At 39.4% G+C, this 14,296-nt stretch overlaps 1 protein-coding gene across 1 annotated transcript in view; it reads right to left on the bottom strand.

The window, feature by feature from the left end:
• Positions 1-9,388: 9,388 nt before the first annotated feature.
• LOC140997810 (sodium- and chloride-dependent taurine transporter-like) overlaps positions 9,389-14,296 on the bottom strand; it is a 32,393-nt gene continuing 27,485 nt past the window's right edge. Inside the window, exons 12-15 of the mRNA XM_073467850.1 lie at positions 13,370-13,472; positions 12,410-12,510; positions 11,862-12,032; positions 9,389-11,183 (exon numbers count right to left, since the gene is read on the bottom strand). Coding sequence (XP_073323951.1) covers positions 11,025-11,183; positions 11,862-12,032; positions 12,410-12,510; positions 13,370-13,472 — 534 coding nt within the window. The 3' untranslated portion in view covers positions 9,389-11,024. The remainder of the gene's footprint in view (positions 11,184-11,861; positions 12,033-12,409; positions 12,511-13,369; positions 13,473-14,296) is intronic.

Below are 14,296 nucleotides of genomic sequence, written 5' to 3'. Positions count from 1 at the left end.
GGGTAAAGCCCTGAAGACCAGCTAAAGCCTACAGAGACTGGACAAACCACATTCAACAACAGACTTCCACTGTCACATGATTTTTTTTTATCTTAGCTGCCAGAATCGAGCTTATACTGAATGAGTCAAGACAGAGACAACAAACCAGGTAGCAGTCATAAGAGTTTAGTCACTGGACAACAGCCCATCACAAGAGTTTCAGCGTGGGTCTCTTCCAGTTCGTGCTTCCCAGCAAGTTCATAAAATCCAACATGTGCACTGAGATGTCAGTTTAAAAGAATGTAACTTTATTGTCCAGCTGAGGCCGGACAATGAACAATCAACATAAGCTGCAGACTCTCTCTGTCTCTGCATCGATGCAGAATCTTCCACGTCGGCATCGCGATGCCTCTTATAATCGAGAAATTTCCACACCTCTAATGAGAACAGCTGAGGTACTCTTACTTCAGTTAAATATATGCACGTCACACATATTCTTATTAAGACTTTACAAATAAGATGTGTGGCAGAGTCCTACCACAAAGGGCGAGTTTCCTCCTCGGGCTAGAGGGACGATGGCTCAGACTGTGGCCTGCCATCTTCTTCACAAGGAGAGAACTCAGGATTCAAAGTCCGAGGCACTGTGTCTTCATGGGGAGCTCAAAAACCTAGCAGAGACAAAGCAAAATTAGAAATTAGCTTTTGACACTAAGGTCATATCACTCAAGTTTTGGCAGAAGAATTTAATTTTTATTTTTGTAAGGCTCATTTTGACCACAAGAGGCTGAAGTGCACCACTACCTCATGTTCTGAACAGACTTCCAAGAGAGTTTTAATATTTCCATGCACAAACACAAGATACATCTATTGTGTGTTAGAAAAACATCTTTTTTCCTGAAAAAATGTTTCACACACACAAAAAAAAATATTCTCATGAATTTTTCATTTTCACAGGTGGAAAAAAAACAACTTTTTTCTCCCATCAGGTCTCAAGTCATAAACACAGAAGAGAAAACAATTTAGATCAGACTTAAAAATGTTCACTTCTGCATCATCTACACCGATCAGCCGCAGCATTAAAAGGACTCACAGGTGGAGCGATGCTCTGCTGGGAAATCTTGGGTCCTGGCTTTCATGTGGATGCCACTTTACACGACCCCACCAACCAACACCACTGCAGACCAGGTACACCCCCTCATGTCATGTCCTGCCCTTCCACACCACAAAAACTCAGGAATGGCCTAAATAACAGGACAACAGCTCAAGGCCTCGGGCTGGCAACCAAATTCCCCAGATCCCTATCCAATCGAGCATCCGCGGGACATGCTGTAACAAGTCCAATGGAGGCCCCTCCTTAAAAGCCCACAGGATGTGACGCCAATGGTGCCAGACACCACCGGACACCAACGCCCCTGTCACAGCCAGGTCTAATCCACTGTGGGGCCTCCTTGGATTGGACTTGCTCCAGCATGTCCCACGGATGCTCAATTCTTAGAAGTGAACCTACAGAGAATCGTCACCTGAACCTGCAGCCTCCCTCGGTTTTACAAAGCTTCATACCATTCCATAGTGAGTTTCATCTCAATGGTTAGCCGTTTGGCCCCTTTACTGTTTCGGTTCACTCTCACAATGTCGTTTTCAGCTGTAGGTAGCAGATGTTTTCAGCGCCAGAGCTCTAAAAAACCACCTCACAGCACCACATGGCAACTACACTGTAGTTGGTGAACACAGTGGAGTGTTAGTTTAGCAATTAAGGAGATGGGTAGGCCTAATTCCCTCAGTAGTTGGTAGAGACCAAAAACAGAGCTAAAACTGTGTGAATATTGGTCTGACATTCATCTGGTGGACAGAAACTTGACTCCAAAAACTACTACTAGATGTTTACAGAAGCAGCTGTTTGCTAAAAAGTCCATCATATCAATTTAAAAGGTGAAGTAAACTAAATCAAAGCTAATTAATTAATGTTAATTGTGCTGGAAATGATCAGCAGTTCTCGGCTTAGGTGGCAACTATACCAATGAATCCTACTGGTTGGCTGGTGCATATAATAATGGAGGCTGGATAGTACAAACCTCCCATGTGTATTATGCTCAGGTGAAGTTCACAGCTGGCAAGTATTAAAGATCTTGTGTGAAAGAGGTGGAACGTGACTTCATGCTGCCCTTCACAGGGAAACAGTGACTGGACTTCTGTTTGGAGGGAACTGGATGTGCCAAATGGGAATAAATATGGGAAAAAACTGCAAAAACAAATGGGAAAAGTGCATCGATGGTGTCCCTGTGGCCTGCACCGCGTTACCACAACATCCTGGGATCAAAACTGGTCACATTTGATTTTCACATCAGTCCTCACTTGCTTTGTCCTTCCATTTCCTATTTCTATTTTTAACTGTAGAACAAAAGGCGAAAGTACCATGAAACCCTGATCTTCAAAACATGCAGATTTGTTTTTGCTTTTGGCTTTGTGCGAAAGCCAAAAAACTGTCATGAAGATGAAATGGGAAAAGAAATTCTCAGCAGCAAAGTCTATTCTTGGAGCTGGCAGGCAGAGAATGGAAATGTCAGCGTTGTGTTTCTTTCTCTGGAGTGCCAGTTATTTAAAGCCCGGACTGTGGCAACGGCAAAAATTAACATTCGTTTTATTAACAGAAGGTTCAAGCCACCAACATCCTCTGTGTTCCCGAGGAAGCTGGGGGCCTTTTGTTGGGTCACATGGGAGCAATAATCACAATAATCTTGGTGGTATTTGTGTTCTACCTTTTCTGGGCAAAAACTATAAATCAAGTCAAAATAAGGATCAAAGACTCGTGACTGGATCTGTGCCTTAAAGAGATTTCTGTCTTTACTGATTACTTACTTTCAGACATAAACAGGAGATTTTAAATTAGTATTTTGTGTAGGCTTCATGTAAATACTTTCATTGAGTCAGTTGATTTAAGAAAAAAAAAGGCCCATGTAACTGCAGCTAGTGAGGGAAAATTACAGTCTGGGAAAATTAGCTGTGTTCAGTACCCAGCTTCTATTAATCACCGCATGTCTGAGCCTTTATTACTTGGTTGTGAAATGGATGTTTGGGTCAAAATATTCCATAAACTGAAGCCGCTTCACAGAGCTGCTTACTGCCATTATTTCAGAATGTGCAGCTTAATTTGGGAGGGGCTGGGGGCTGTTTGTACTGTTTTTCTCCTGTTTTTAGTGGTTAGGAGATTAGGTAAGTGATTTCTGTTTTGGTGCATTTTTGTTTGGTTAGGTAAGCATAGGTTGGATTGACTTGGCTCACTTTCCGTGGGTTGCAGTGCCACCATGAAGCCAACACAAGCCCTTAACTTTTATTTTAAAATACATTTCTTAAAGGGGTGAAAAAGAAGTAACTCACCCCAACAGTTCCCAGGGCTGTACAGGGAACTTTACAGCTTTACAGTATTTACTTCATAGACAACACAGTTATCAAGAAAAGGTGAGTCTGGTGGCAGCCTGCTTTTTATCCACAAAGGCTACCATGAAAGAACTAATCACCTGCCAGTAACCACCTGGGCAATCACTCAGCCAAACCACAGCAGCCCAGCTGCACCTCATCAGACACACAACGGGTCCACAGGAAGAGCGAGATCCACAACACATACCAAAGCATACAGCCTCATATGTCGATAAAAGCTTTGTTTGTTACAGTGGAGGCTCTATAACATTTTTTCTAACATTTTAATGATCAAGAAAAGACATAAAAGCGGCCTCAACTGCAGTTTATACTGACTAAGTGGCAAGCTCTTTATAAAATGCCTCACAGATACAAAGTTCTTGTGAAGTCAACCCAACGTCAGTTTTCAGTTTTTATGTCATGACAATGCTGTCCTATGCTCTATATTCACTATCTTCAGGCGTATCTGGTTTTATCACCACAAACACAGCGGAAAATTGTCCCAACATCTCGTCACAAATATCAGGTTTTGTTGCCACAAACGTCCCAATTGTGGGGACACAATTTTTTTTATAAAACACTGATTCCGATAAACACAAAAAATGCTGAATATCAGATGTAATAATTGGCCAGGTCAGTAATGAGTCGACCTCTAGTATACATTACTGTATATTCATACATTTTTATATATATATATATATATATATATATATATATATATATATATATATATATATATATATATATACACACATATATATATACTATGCAGTTTTGGAAATGAACTTCAAACTCAGAATTTTATATTTACAATATTAATGAGGTAATAATACAAAGTCAGAAATATTATTTTTTTCCATAATTGAGTAAACAAGCTGTTCTCAGAGGAAAAATAAGGTCCGGACCACTGTTTGAAGCTAGAAAGGTGGCAGGGTCCGCCACATAGAAACAAAAAAACAGTATGAAATTGCTGACCTCATCAGTCAGTTTGTTTATTCAGTCATGAAAACAAAGAGTTTATTTATATTGACAGAAAAAAAAATCAGTCAACAAAGATCTTTCAAGATTAAAACGTCCTCCTCAAAATGACATAGTGCGCCTTTAAGTACAGTTAGTATTGGATACTTAAAGATTTTTTTGTATGAGTGGCTTTCACTTTTACCAAAGTGATATTTTAATATGACTTTTGGGTACTTTATGCAACACTGATAATGAGACAAAGCAACAGCAGAGTTCTCAATATAATCAGGTACCAGATGACAAGATATATTGATGACTCAAGGTTACAGTTGCCCTGTTATTGTAAATGCCACAGAGCAGTTTTCAGCCCTGTTGACTTACACATATTTAAGGAATACTGGCAGCAGTGAATGTGCTGGAATGCAGCCCCCCCTGTGTGAGCATGAATACCATGAATCTTGTATTACAGGCTTTGCAGGATTAGAGTTTATTATGTTGTCATGGGGATTTAGGTACATAAGTCCATCTGAGTTGGGGAATTGAACTTGAATGATCCACATGTGTGTCTGTGTGTGTAAATGTTGTCCCAGCAGTGAGTGTTGATGTACTTTTTTCAATAATGAAACGCGACACAGGAACTCACACCACATTTTTCTGAAGACAAATTTTTTATTAAGAAATAAAAAAAGGTTTACACCATAGTAAAACCTGTTCAAACACATATTTTTTTCTTCTTTTTTGTCTGTTTTTTTTTTATTCTAGCTTACAGGTTGGCCATAGAAATAAAAAATAAAAGCTTTCAAATTCTTTTTAAAAATGTTTTTTTTTTCCTTCACCAAGAATTAAAAAACATTTTCCCCATGTACATTCTCAAAAAAGGAAGGGCTGGTATACAGTATAATGCAGGAAAGACAGAGGCATTGTCATTGGAGACCATGATCAGAAATGAGTCTGATGACAAGAGAGGATGGGGAGGATGAGCGGGACTCCATTTCCCAGAGGACTTAGCACTGAGATCACCATTGTTTTCAGGAAGTGAAAGGAATAAAGATGATTTTACAGCTAAAAATGCTAAATATTTTAATAAGAAGACACCACAACTATAGTTCTCTGAGTGAGAACGACATCTTTGTCGAACTTCAAACCAAATAATGAAGATGATCTGTGCATTAAGGTCGCTGCCAGGAAATGGAGCCCCATTTATCTTCCTTCGCAGCCACGCAGAGTCACAGATCGAACTTCAGTGATAAAAACAAGATTTTGTGTGAGCTCTACACAGCTCCAAGATCACATCTGTATGGTCTAATGTTGCATCTGTATCGCAAGAAACGGACAATCTGATCCCGAATCGTGCGGATATGATGCTGTTTTTTTTTTTTTTTCACGACGGACACGATGGAGGCAACATGGAATTCAAAAATCAGGTTATCCGTTTCTGTGCAGATGCAGTTTGGTTCCTTTGATAAAGCACTAAGGTTGCAGGGTTTGGCAGAGTGGATTTCAAAAAGAAATGTCTGAGTAAGCAGAATGTAGGAATTGCACAGAAAGTGTTTTAAAGAAGCCCACATTTGATATGGTGTAATCTGTTTTTTTATTGGATTTACTGCTTTTTGTTGCCGAGGGGAGCCGGCGTCCCAAAAGCAGCCGGACTTACTTCCAAGGTATTTTTGTTCCATCACACGTGAATTCGGCTTTACGAGCCTTATAAGGTCAGATTTTTGCAGATATGGCTGATGTGTTTTTAAAATGGTGAACTTTGGTGGCGGCGTGCTTTTGGAAAGCCGCCTGATTTTTTTATTTTTATTTTTAGCAACACGACGGTACTGAGATAAATATAGGCAGGTAGAAAGATGGTGGGCTTAGTGGCAGTGTTACTGTTTCATACCTCTCACAAACTCACAACTTAGCAGTCTGTCACAAAAATAAAAAATAGTATTTTCTGCAAAGAAATTCAGTTTGATGTTGAAGTTCAGTAATCATTTTTTATTCTCAGTGCATTTCAAACCACAAGATCTTTGATGGAATAGTGGTTTAGTTTGGTTTTAGTTCCACACTGCAGAGCATTTTGTGGCAGGTTTTTTAATTTAACTGGACCCTGAAGATTCAGATTCTTTCCTCAAGAATTTCACAGGCTATAGTCTTACTTCAAAAGGTTAGTACCACCTATTGGAAAAACAGCATGAAAAATAAAAGTCTTCTACAAAGTATTGCACATAACAAATTGTAGCTTTTTTTTTTTTTTTGTCGGCTTTTTTTGATTGATAGTTGTACATGTTACTCCAATGACAGAGGTTCAAATACACTATATATTTGGAATACAAAAGGCAAATGTGACAGACATACAATCAAAAACAAAACAAAAAAATAAGACAAGAAAAAAAACTGCTGAATTCAAATAAAACAAGAGCGATGAAACAAAAAAAAAAGAAATTAATTCTCTTTTTTTTTCACCCTAAAAAATAAATCTTCAGAAACTTTTACATCCACCCGCGGGTGACTTTCACATTTCAACATCCGGCGGTAAAAACTTGTGCATCGCTAATGCTTCGATTCTCTTGCAAATTCATTATCTCTGAGAAAAAAGAAAAAAAAATAATTGGTTAGCTTAGGTTAACGGAAGGTTTACGTAGGCTAACTGACGGGGAGTGTAACAAGGCAGAGGGACTGGTACATACTGTAAATATACACAGAGAGGCAGCATAAACCAATAAATGACTGCATTAGCTATTATTTCTGGTTCAGGTTTCCTGCAAGGAAAAGAAAAGATCTTTGCACCAGGGAGAGGAATGATTCAGTACACGCTGAGTGTGTTTTTATTCTAAAGGTGTTTGAGATTTAACATATGTTCTTCAAGTCTTTACAATATTACATTTTTTAAGTTTTATGCATTTTCCGAAATGATAATCTGCGCGACAACCCGAGTAGAAACCTGAGTAGACGAAACTAAAAAAGGAAAGATGGATCCTTCGGTGCTCTGTGCAATTTTGTGTTTTTCAAAATGCCTTAAATAATTTTGTGCTGTTGTTCTTCCCGGAAGGTGCTGACAGATTTTTTTTTTCCTTTCAGCGTGAATGCATTTTTTTTTTCTTTCTTTCTCTCCCCTCAGTGCAAAGATCCTTCAGGAGGGGAATCGAGAACCAGATCTGTACAAAAGTTCAAGATTAAAATGAAGCTTTGTATCTGTATTAAAATGGGAGGTCTGCAATGGGAGCTTAACTGTACAAAGACGACTTATATAGGAAAAAGTTCGGTACTGTATGAAAATAGATGTCTGCTGTGGATTTGGTTTCACAAATCCCTTTTAATGATATGAACTACTTTTATTTCTATTCGAATAAAATGAAAACAAACGGACAAAAAACACACGCACGATGAAAAGCTTTAGATGAAACATGAAGCTGAGGCCCTGGTCTCAACATCACGTCTGATGTGATGCTGTTGGTCAAATTTCCTGCAACGCATGCGTACTGTATAACTGTAAAATTTGATGTGGATGAAGAGTTTTGATCTATTTTAATATGTCTGCTTTTGGGAGAAAAAAGAAGCGCTCGGAGCTAAAAATCTCGAGCGCTTTGACAATATTTAGATGTTTTTTTCTTCTATGATTGAGGCCGATAAGGACCCTGAATAAAAAGATGGCAGTGTTATTTCGGCCTCATCATTTGATATGAAGTCCAAATTATACAAATAAGGTGCAATAAGAACTCACTTCGACTCACGCTCTCTGTATTTTTGTCTTTGTGGATAAAACAGGCAGTTAAGGTGTGTGATTTTTCCGTTCTGTGCGGCAAAGATCTGATCTCGTGCCTCTCAAGCTGCGCGAAAACATCAATTTGTGATTGCTACCGTTAAATATTCGCGTCGTTGTCACCCACAGTTACGAGTCTAATTTTTTTTTTTTTTGGATGCTGGGTTAAAGCAGCTATACAGCAGATAAAAGCACTACAGAGAAGGTCCTGAGTGGATGGTCACTGGTGACAATTACACATAGGAAAAATCCCATGTTACACAGACATATTAAAATGAATGTAACAGTTGTCATACTTCTCAGATAGTCTGCCTTCAGTTGGTAATATTATGGCCCTCTATTGTTGTGAAGAATGTGATGTAGTTTTACTTGATGTGTTTGATGAGGAGACAAATCAGCCAGAGTTGAAAGATGGTTGTTGATGTTTCACAGGGCGCAGTTTGTTTTTCACCGAATGATTCACAGAGTTTGGACGTTTCGACCTCTTAACGTGATGTTGTGACGCATTTTATAATGTGTGGCAACAAATATTAGAGCTCTGATCCAAAAAAGTAAACATTAATTAAGAAGAAATGAGAGTTAGTGTAGGTTTAAATCTCAGATACGCAAGTTCAGACAAAGGTTAATCGGAGCAATTTTCGATTTTAGGGTAACTGCAGGTCAGTAAACGTCATTTCAAATGAGCTGAAGTGTCCAATTTCACAGCTTTAATTCCATTATCCCATTTTTGAGTTATTTATTATCAAAGGTTGCAAATGATGTTTTATTTGCTCTTGTAATGCCAAAAACAACCCACAAACCCACTTCCCGCTAACTTGCAGGGAACTTAATTGGAAAAGTGTAGAAATCTGACCTCTTGCACTATAAATCATTACATTTTCGACTTTTTAAATAGCATTTTAGAACAGTTTGGGTTCTTTGAATGGTGACCCCCGAAAAAACGTGTCCAAACTCTGTCGTTCACCGGCTCTGACGCGCCTGCAGCCAGCTGCCACATTTCACAGTGTCTGGAAAAAGAGCGCGACACTCGTAACGAGTCGACGAAGAAGTCTGGCTGATTTGTCGTCACCAAACCATCGGTCGCTTTGAGTTATTGAGTCGGTGACATGTTGTTTAACCATTGGCTACAAATTTTATCCAAATGAAATACTGTCCCCTGGTATTTACAGAAGAGGAAAAAGCTATAAACCCCCAACACCTACAAACTTACAGATGGAGCCATTGTAGAATTCCCATTTTTTTTTTTTTTTTTGCTGTACATCGAACTGCTCACTACGACCCACAACCCCCCAACTCGAGAAGATATTTGGGGAAAAAAAACAGTTGCATTGTTTGTTTGTGCAATGATAAAGACGGAATATTTTTGCCGGAGAGAAATGCATGATGAAGACTGTAACTACAATGGCTGCCACTGTAAATGTATGATTTGTATAATAGCTTAGTATTTTCACCAGATGAAAGAAGTGTTCCTTCTTCTATGTAAAACTACAGCAATTATCATCAATAGTGAATACCAATAACATTATAGTCTTAATAAAAAAAAAAAAATCTAAACATTGACAGAGGAAAAAACTAATAATAATGTAACTTCCTCTGTAGAAAATAAAATAAAATCCAAATTCAAAAAATTGTAAGCCAAGAGTGCCTAGTGCAGTCACTAATGTACTGTAAACTGGTCTAGGACAGAGAAAGATAGATAGAGAGATAGATATAGATAGACTGATTAGCTACTACTGTACAGTACGCCACAGACAACACACTCAAGGGTTCAACCTCCACACTTCAAATCCTTTCAGATACCTCTGTCTTTGTGCGGGTAGCGGGTTTTTTCCCCGACACGGTCTCAGTGCTAGTTTTCTCTTTGACCCATAGTTTGCGGCTATGGAAGATGGGGGGATATGTGTGCTAAGGTGCATTTAAGTACCAGGAAACTGGTTTGATAAGGGTCGTCGGCTGTCATGGCTGCGTCAATTATATATTTATCTGATTTTTTTCAGCATGCAAAAGGGAAAATTTTCATTTTGGTGGCTGCGACTTTGGATTTTTGGACAGAAAGTAAACCATCTATCTAAATTTGAGTGACAGCCATATTTTACATTGGAATTAATACGTTTTCTCATCAACAATGTTGACTAGTGCAGCTGAAAGATCATCAAGATGCTTTTTCAGAATTTCTGATTACTGAAGTGGGACATTCATTTATATCTCTAACTGGGTCGTGGGTAGTAATGCTCCACCTATAGTGCCTCGATCATTTACCTCAACCGGGCCTCTAACTGAACCGAGAGGAACAGAATAAGCCAAAGTTGAACCCTATGGCACATTTTCCTTAGATAAGTGCACCCTGTTCGTTGTGATAAAGAGCTGTAATATATTCCATCAACAGCCTAAATCGATGTAGGAAACCTTTTTTTCATATCGTGGCTACACAAGGCTGTTTGATTCCAAGACTCAATAAACCATTTTCTTCTTTTTGTTAGAACAATGGCTGGTTTTTTCTGCAAAAAAGTAGCTGGTGGAACAGAAATCCACCAGCGTCTGACCAGAGGCTGGTGCTGGGTTTTTTTTTTTGCCACTCTGCCTTTGAACAAGACAAAAGTGGGATGTGTAGTCACATGAATATTAAAAAAGGAAGGAAAAAAACAACAAAAAAAACAAAAACAACTCGTGAGTAATTCAGAAATAGATTTGAAATGTGATTGCTACCCTCGTAAGAAAACCACTAAGAGCAAACTACTTCCAAAGTATTCCTAAAAGATTTGAAACGGGAACTTTTTTTTTTTTTAATCCTTAAAACCCTTATCAGTCCACCAGACAGACAGATAGACAGATAGACAAGAAAGCTAGCTAGCTTCAGAAGCATTTTTAGGAGGATAGGAGAGGAGAGGAGAGCGATCTCATGGAGAGCCTCCGCCTCATTCCTTTACATCATGGTTTCTACGATGGTGTGGGTCGGGGCCTTCATCAGCAGGCCCTTGTTCCCGTTGGGGTCCAGCGGGTAGGTCAGCTCCTTGGGGCTACGATGGTCTGCGGGACGGGAGCTGGCCCCGCCGCGAACCGGGGCAGCCACTGCCTTAATCCTCTGCAGGGAGGGAGGGAGGGATCGGAGAAGTGTGAGAGAAGGGGAGATGAGAGAAAGAAAATGGAAAAAAGACAAAGAGGGTTAGAACGGTTTATCTCAGCAAAACCTACAAAAATCTGCATTTGAAGAGGTAAAAATTAGTTTGATTTAAAGATTTTTCTTTGTCTATGTCATTCAGAGGATCTTATGGTGTGTTCCCAAAGAAAGCAAAGTACATTTTTCACGAATTGACACGACACAAATACGCACAATATTTGAAAATTTGTGTACATTTGCTAATTTGCATTAGTAGCTCAGAGATTAGTTTTAAAAGTTTCAGGACTAAAAAGTGGATCTATCTTCACTCCCATTTATCAGCCTGACTGCAGCAGCAAACGGCGGAGGTGACCTTCAGTGTCTGAGAGGTGAAATGTACTTTAATTTCTGAACATACAGAGAAAAAGGAAAATGAAGAGACGAGAACCAAAGTCTCTGATGAGTGCTGAGTTCAGTGAGAGGCTCAGCTGAATTCAAAAACACACACACACACCTTCAGTGTGTGCAGTTGCTCGCTAGCTTGCAGCTAATGTAAAGTAAACTAATCCGGCTGTTTTGGGCGGTTAAACACTCGCACGAGTAACGCGGATAAACAGATGACTCTGAAGTCACAGCTAAGTAGCAGACGGCGACCCGACCAACCTCAATGAGCGGCCCGTCAGATCGGATGATCTTGATGACGACCACCATGGGGATGCAGATCATGGAGGTCAGAGCCAGAGTCCAACCAATTCCGACGGCCCAGTCAGGATACTCGTAGATCTTGTTGTACGTCAATGGCTTGTATTTGACCAAGGAGAAGATAAAGCAGCTCTGGAGAGGAAGAGGAACAAGCGCTTGAATACAAACTCCTGTCAGCGTATTAAAGGGATAGTGTTACAGTTACTGTTACAAGATTTTTAGTACATCATCCATAAAAGATTTGATGAAAATACTGCATATTAAACTTCAAGTAAAGTGACCATTTCAAAAAGGTGACATGTCTCTTTAAGAAACTAGTGAAGCAAAAAAATGCATTAAGGCAAAGATGACGGATCATAAAGTCCTTCAGGAAGCAGATTTGTTTTGGTTAAAAACAAAAATAAAAGCGGAAGAAGAGGTCACACTCTTGCCTCGGGTCAACATCTGCGCACTGAAGTTAACGGATGATTATGGTTTCCTGTTTATTCCAATAAAAAGCAGGCTCTCACCATGCACAGTAAAGGAGTGATAACAGTCCAGCTCCATTTCATCCAAGCATTTGGTCTGTAGCCCATCATGTCCTCAAGCGCATCGTAGAAATTATCAACGCCTGTGAAGACATTCAGACACCTCCTGTTACTCACTGACTGAAGGCAGCAGGACGACTTATTTCACAACAATTGCCTGTGTTTTCTCAAATGCAGAGGAAACAGCAGAGTGCTTCACATAGTGCATAGAACATAACATGATAATCATAATCAAGACATTTTAAAAAAGTTTCAGTGCAGTTACATATCCCCAAATTCAGTGTTAGAGACATCTATCCTGGCATCTGGACGTCACATTCAGCGCATTAAGACATTACAAGACAATAAATGAGCAACATTAATTCCATAGTATTTGTTAAAAAATAATACTCCTTTATAATGTTATTTTGTTAAAGAAAATATGACTAAATATGTTCATCCTCAACCTTTTGTTTCCATGACTAGGAAAAGATCGATGTCGTCAAACACTAACTGTGACTTTATCAACATGCAGCATTGTCGACGAGTAAAGACGAGACTAAATTCACGTTTAAGGAATAAAAACTTTCCAAAATCTTTCTAATTTTCGTTGACAAATAGGGGATGAAATATCATTTCATTCATCACCGTTTTCTGTTTCCTGTGCTGTGCGTGCTACATTATCAGGACGACAGTATCATTTCCATTCTTCAGATGGAAAGTTCATCTTGTACTTTGGACAACCAAAAAATTGCTTTTATCTACACCTCTCACTGTTTTATCTTAGTTTTAAAGAGAGTATTGGGACCCAAGCCGGCTGCATCGTGTTGGTTCAAAATAAATATGCAAATTAGAGCTCGTTGCATGTCTGGATGAATCACAATTAACACTCCACCAAAGTAAGTCCATTCAGAATACATCCCACAGGTTTATGCTTTGTTGTATTTAAAGGACGGTACTCACCATAAACCCAGGCAACAGCTATACATTCAAAGAATGCCACCCACAGAAGGCACACACCGCTAGCTGCATAGTAATCAAACAGCTGGAAAACATACATGCCACCCTGCAGAGAGACAAAAAGACAAAGAAAAGATAATCAGCTTTTGTTCCAGCTATATGCCAGATAATATTTTCTTTTTGTAAGAAATCTCATTTGCCTTCTCACATGCACCGAGCGCAGGAACACTTAAAAAATTAAGCTGCAAAAGAGTGTAAATTATTCATGTAATCCTTGTGAGCTCATGAAATAATTATTATGATCATGAAAATGATGGATAGACTAAATATCAACAAATGTGAGCGCTACGTGTCCACACGTGACGCCGCCGGCTGTGTCCGAGCGTGTGCGAACATGCCCCGGGTGTGTGTGTGTGTGTGTGTGTGTGTGCTCACGTGCGTCATTGTCCGGTGTGAAAATGTGTTTTAACAATCATGGGAATCCTAAACTTGAACCAGGCCACGGCAGCCATAAAAAGATGTTGTCATGGGAACGACGGAGGGAGGGAAGGGGGAGGGAGGGAGGCAGAAAATAGAATGACAGTGAGAAGGTTGGATGTTGTGTGAGAACAGGAGGAAGGCTGGGAGGGTCGAGAGGATGAGGATGGATGATAACGGTCGCATACGGATATTTCATGTCTCATTTCCTGTTTACGGACAATTTTTTTGGGGGAAAAAAGGCCGGTAGCTCTGAGGAAATTACACATTTTATATTTATCGTTTTGTTTGACGCAAGTAGAGCAACTGGTTAGGCATCAGTGAAATACAAGTTATCCATCTTCAACAACAAGGAGGAAGTTAACCATCTTCAACAACAAGGAGGAAGTTATTGATAGTATCTGCTACTTACTATGCAAACAACCTTTATCTGTTATGTCTGTTCGTGCAATG

This window comes from Pagrus major, chromosome 6, assembly GCF_040436345.1.
Source record: "Pagrus major chromosome 6, Pma_NU_1.0".
Lineage (NCBI taxonomy): Eukaryota > Metazoa > Chordata > Actinopteri > Spariformes > Sparidae > Pagrus > Pagrus major.
This window is presented reverse-complemented; position numbering and strand designations above follow the sequence as displayed.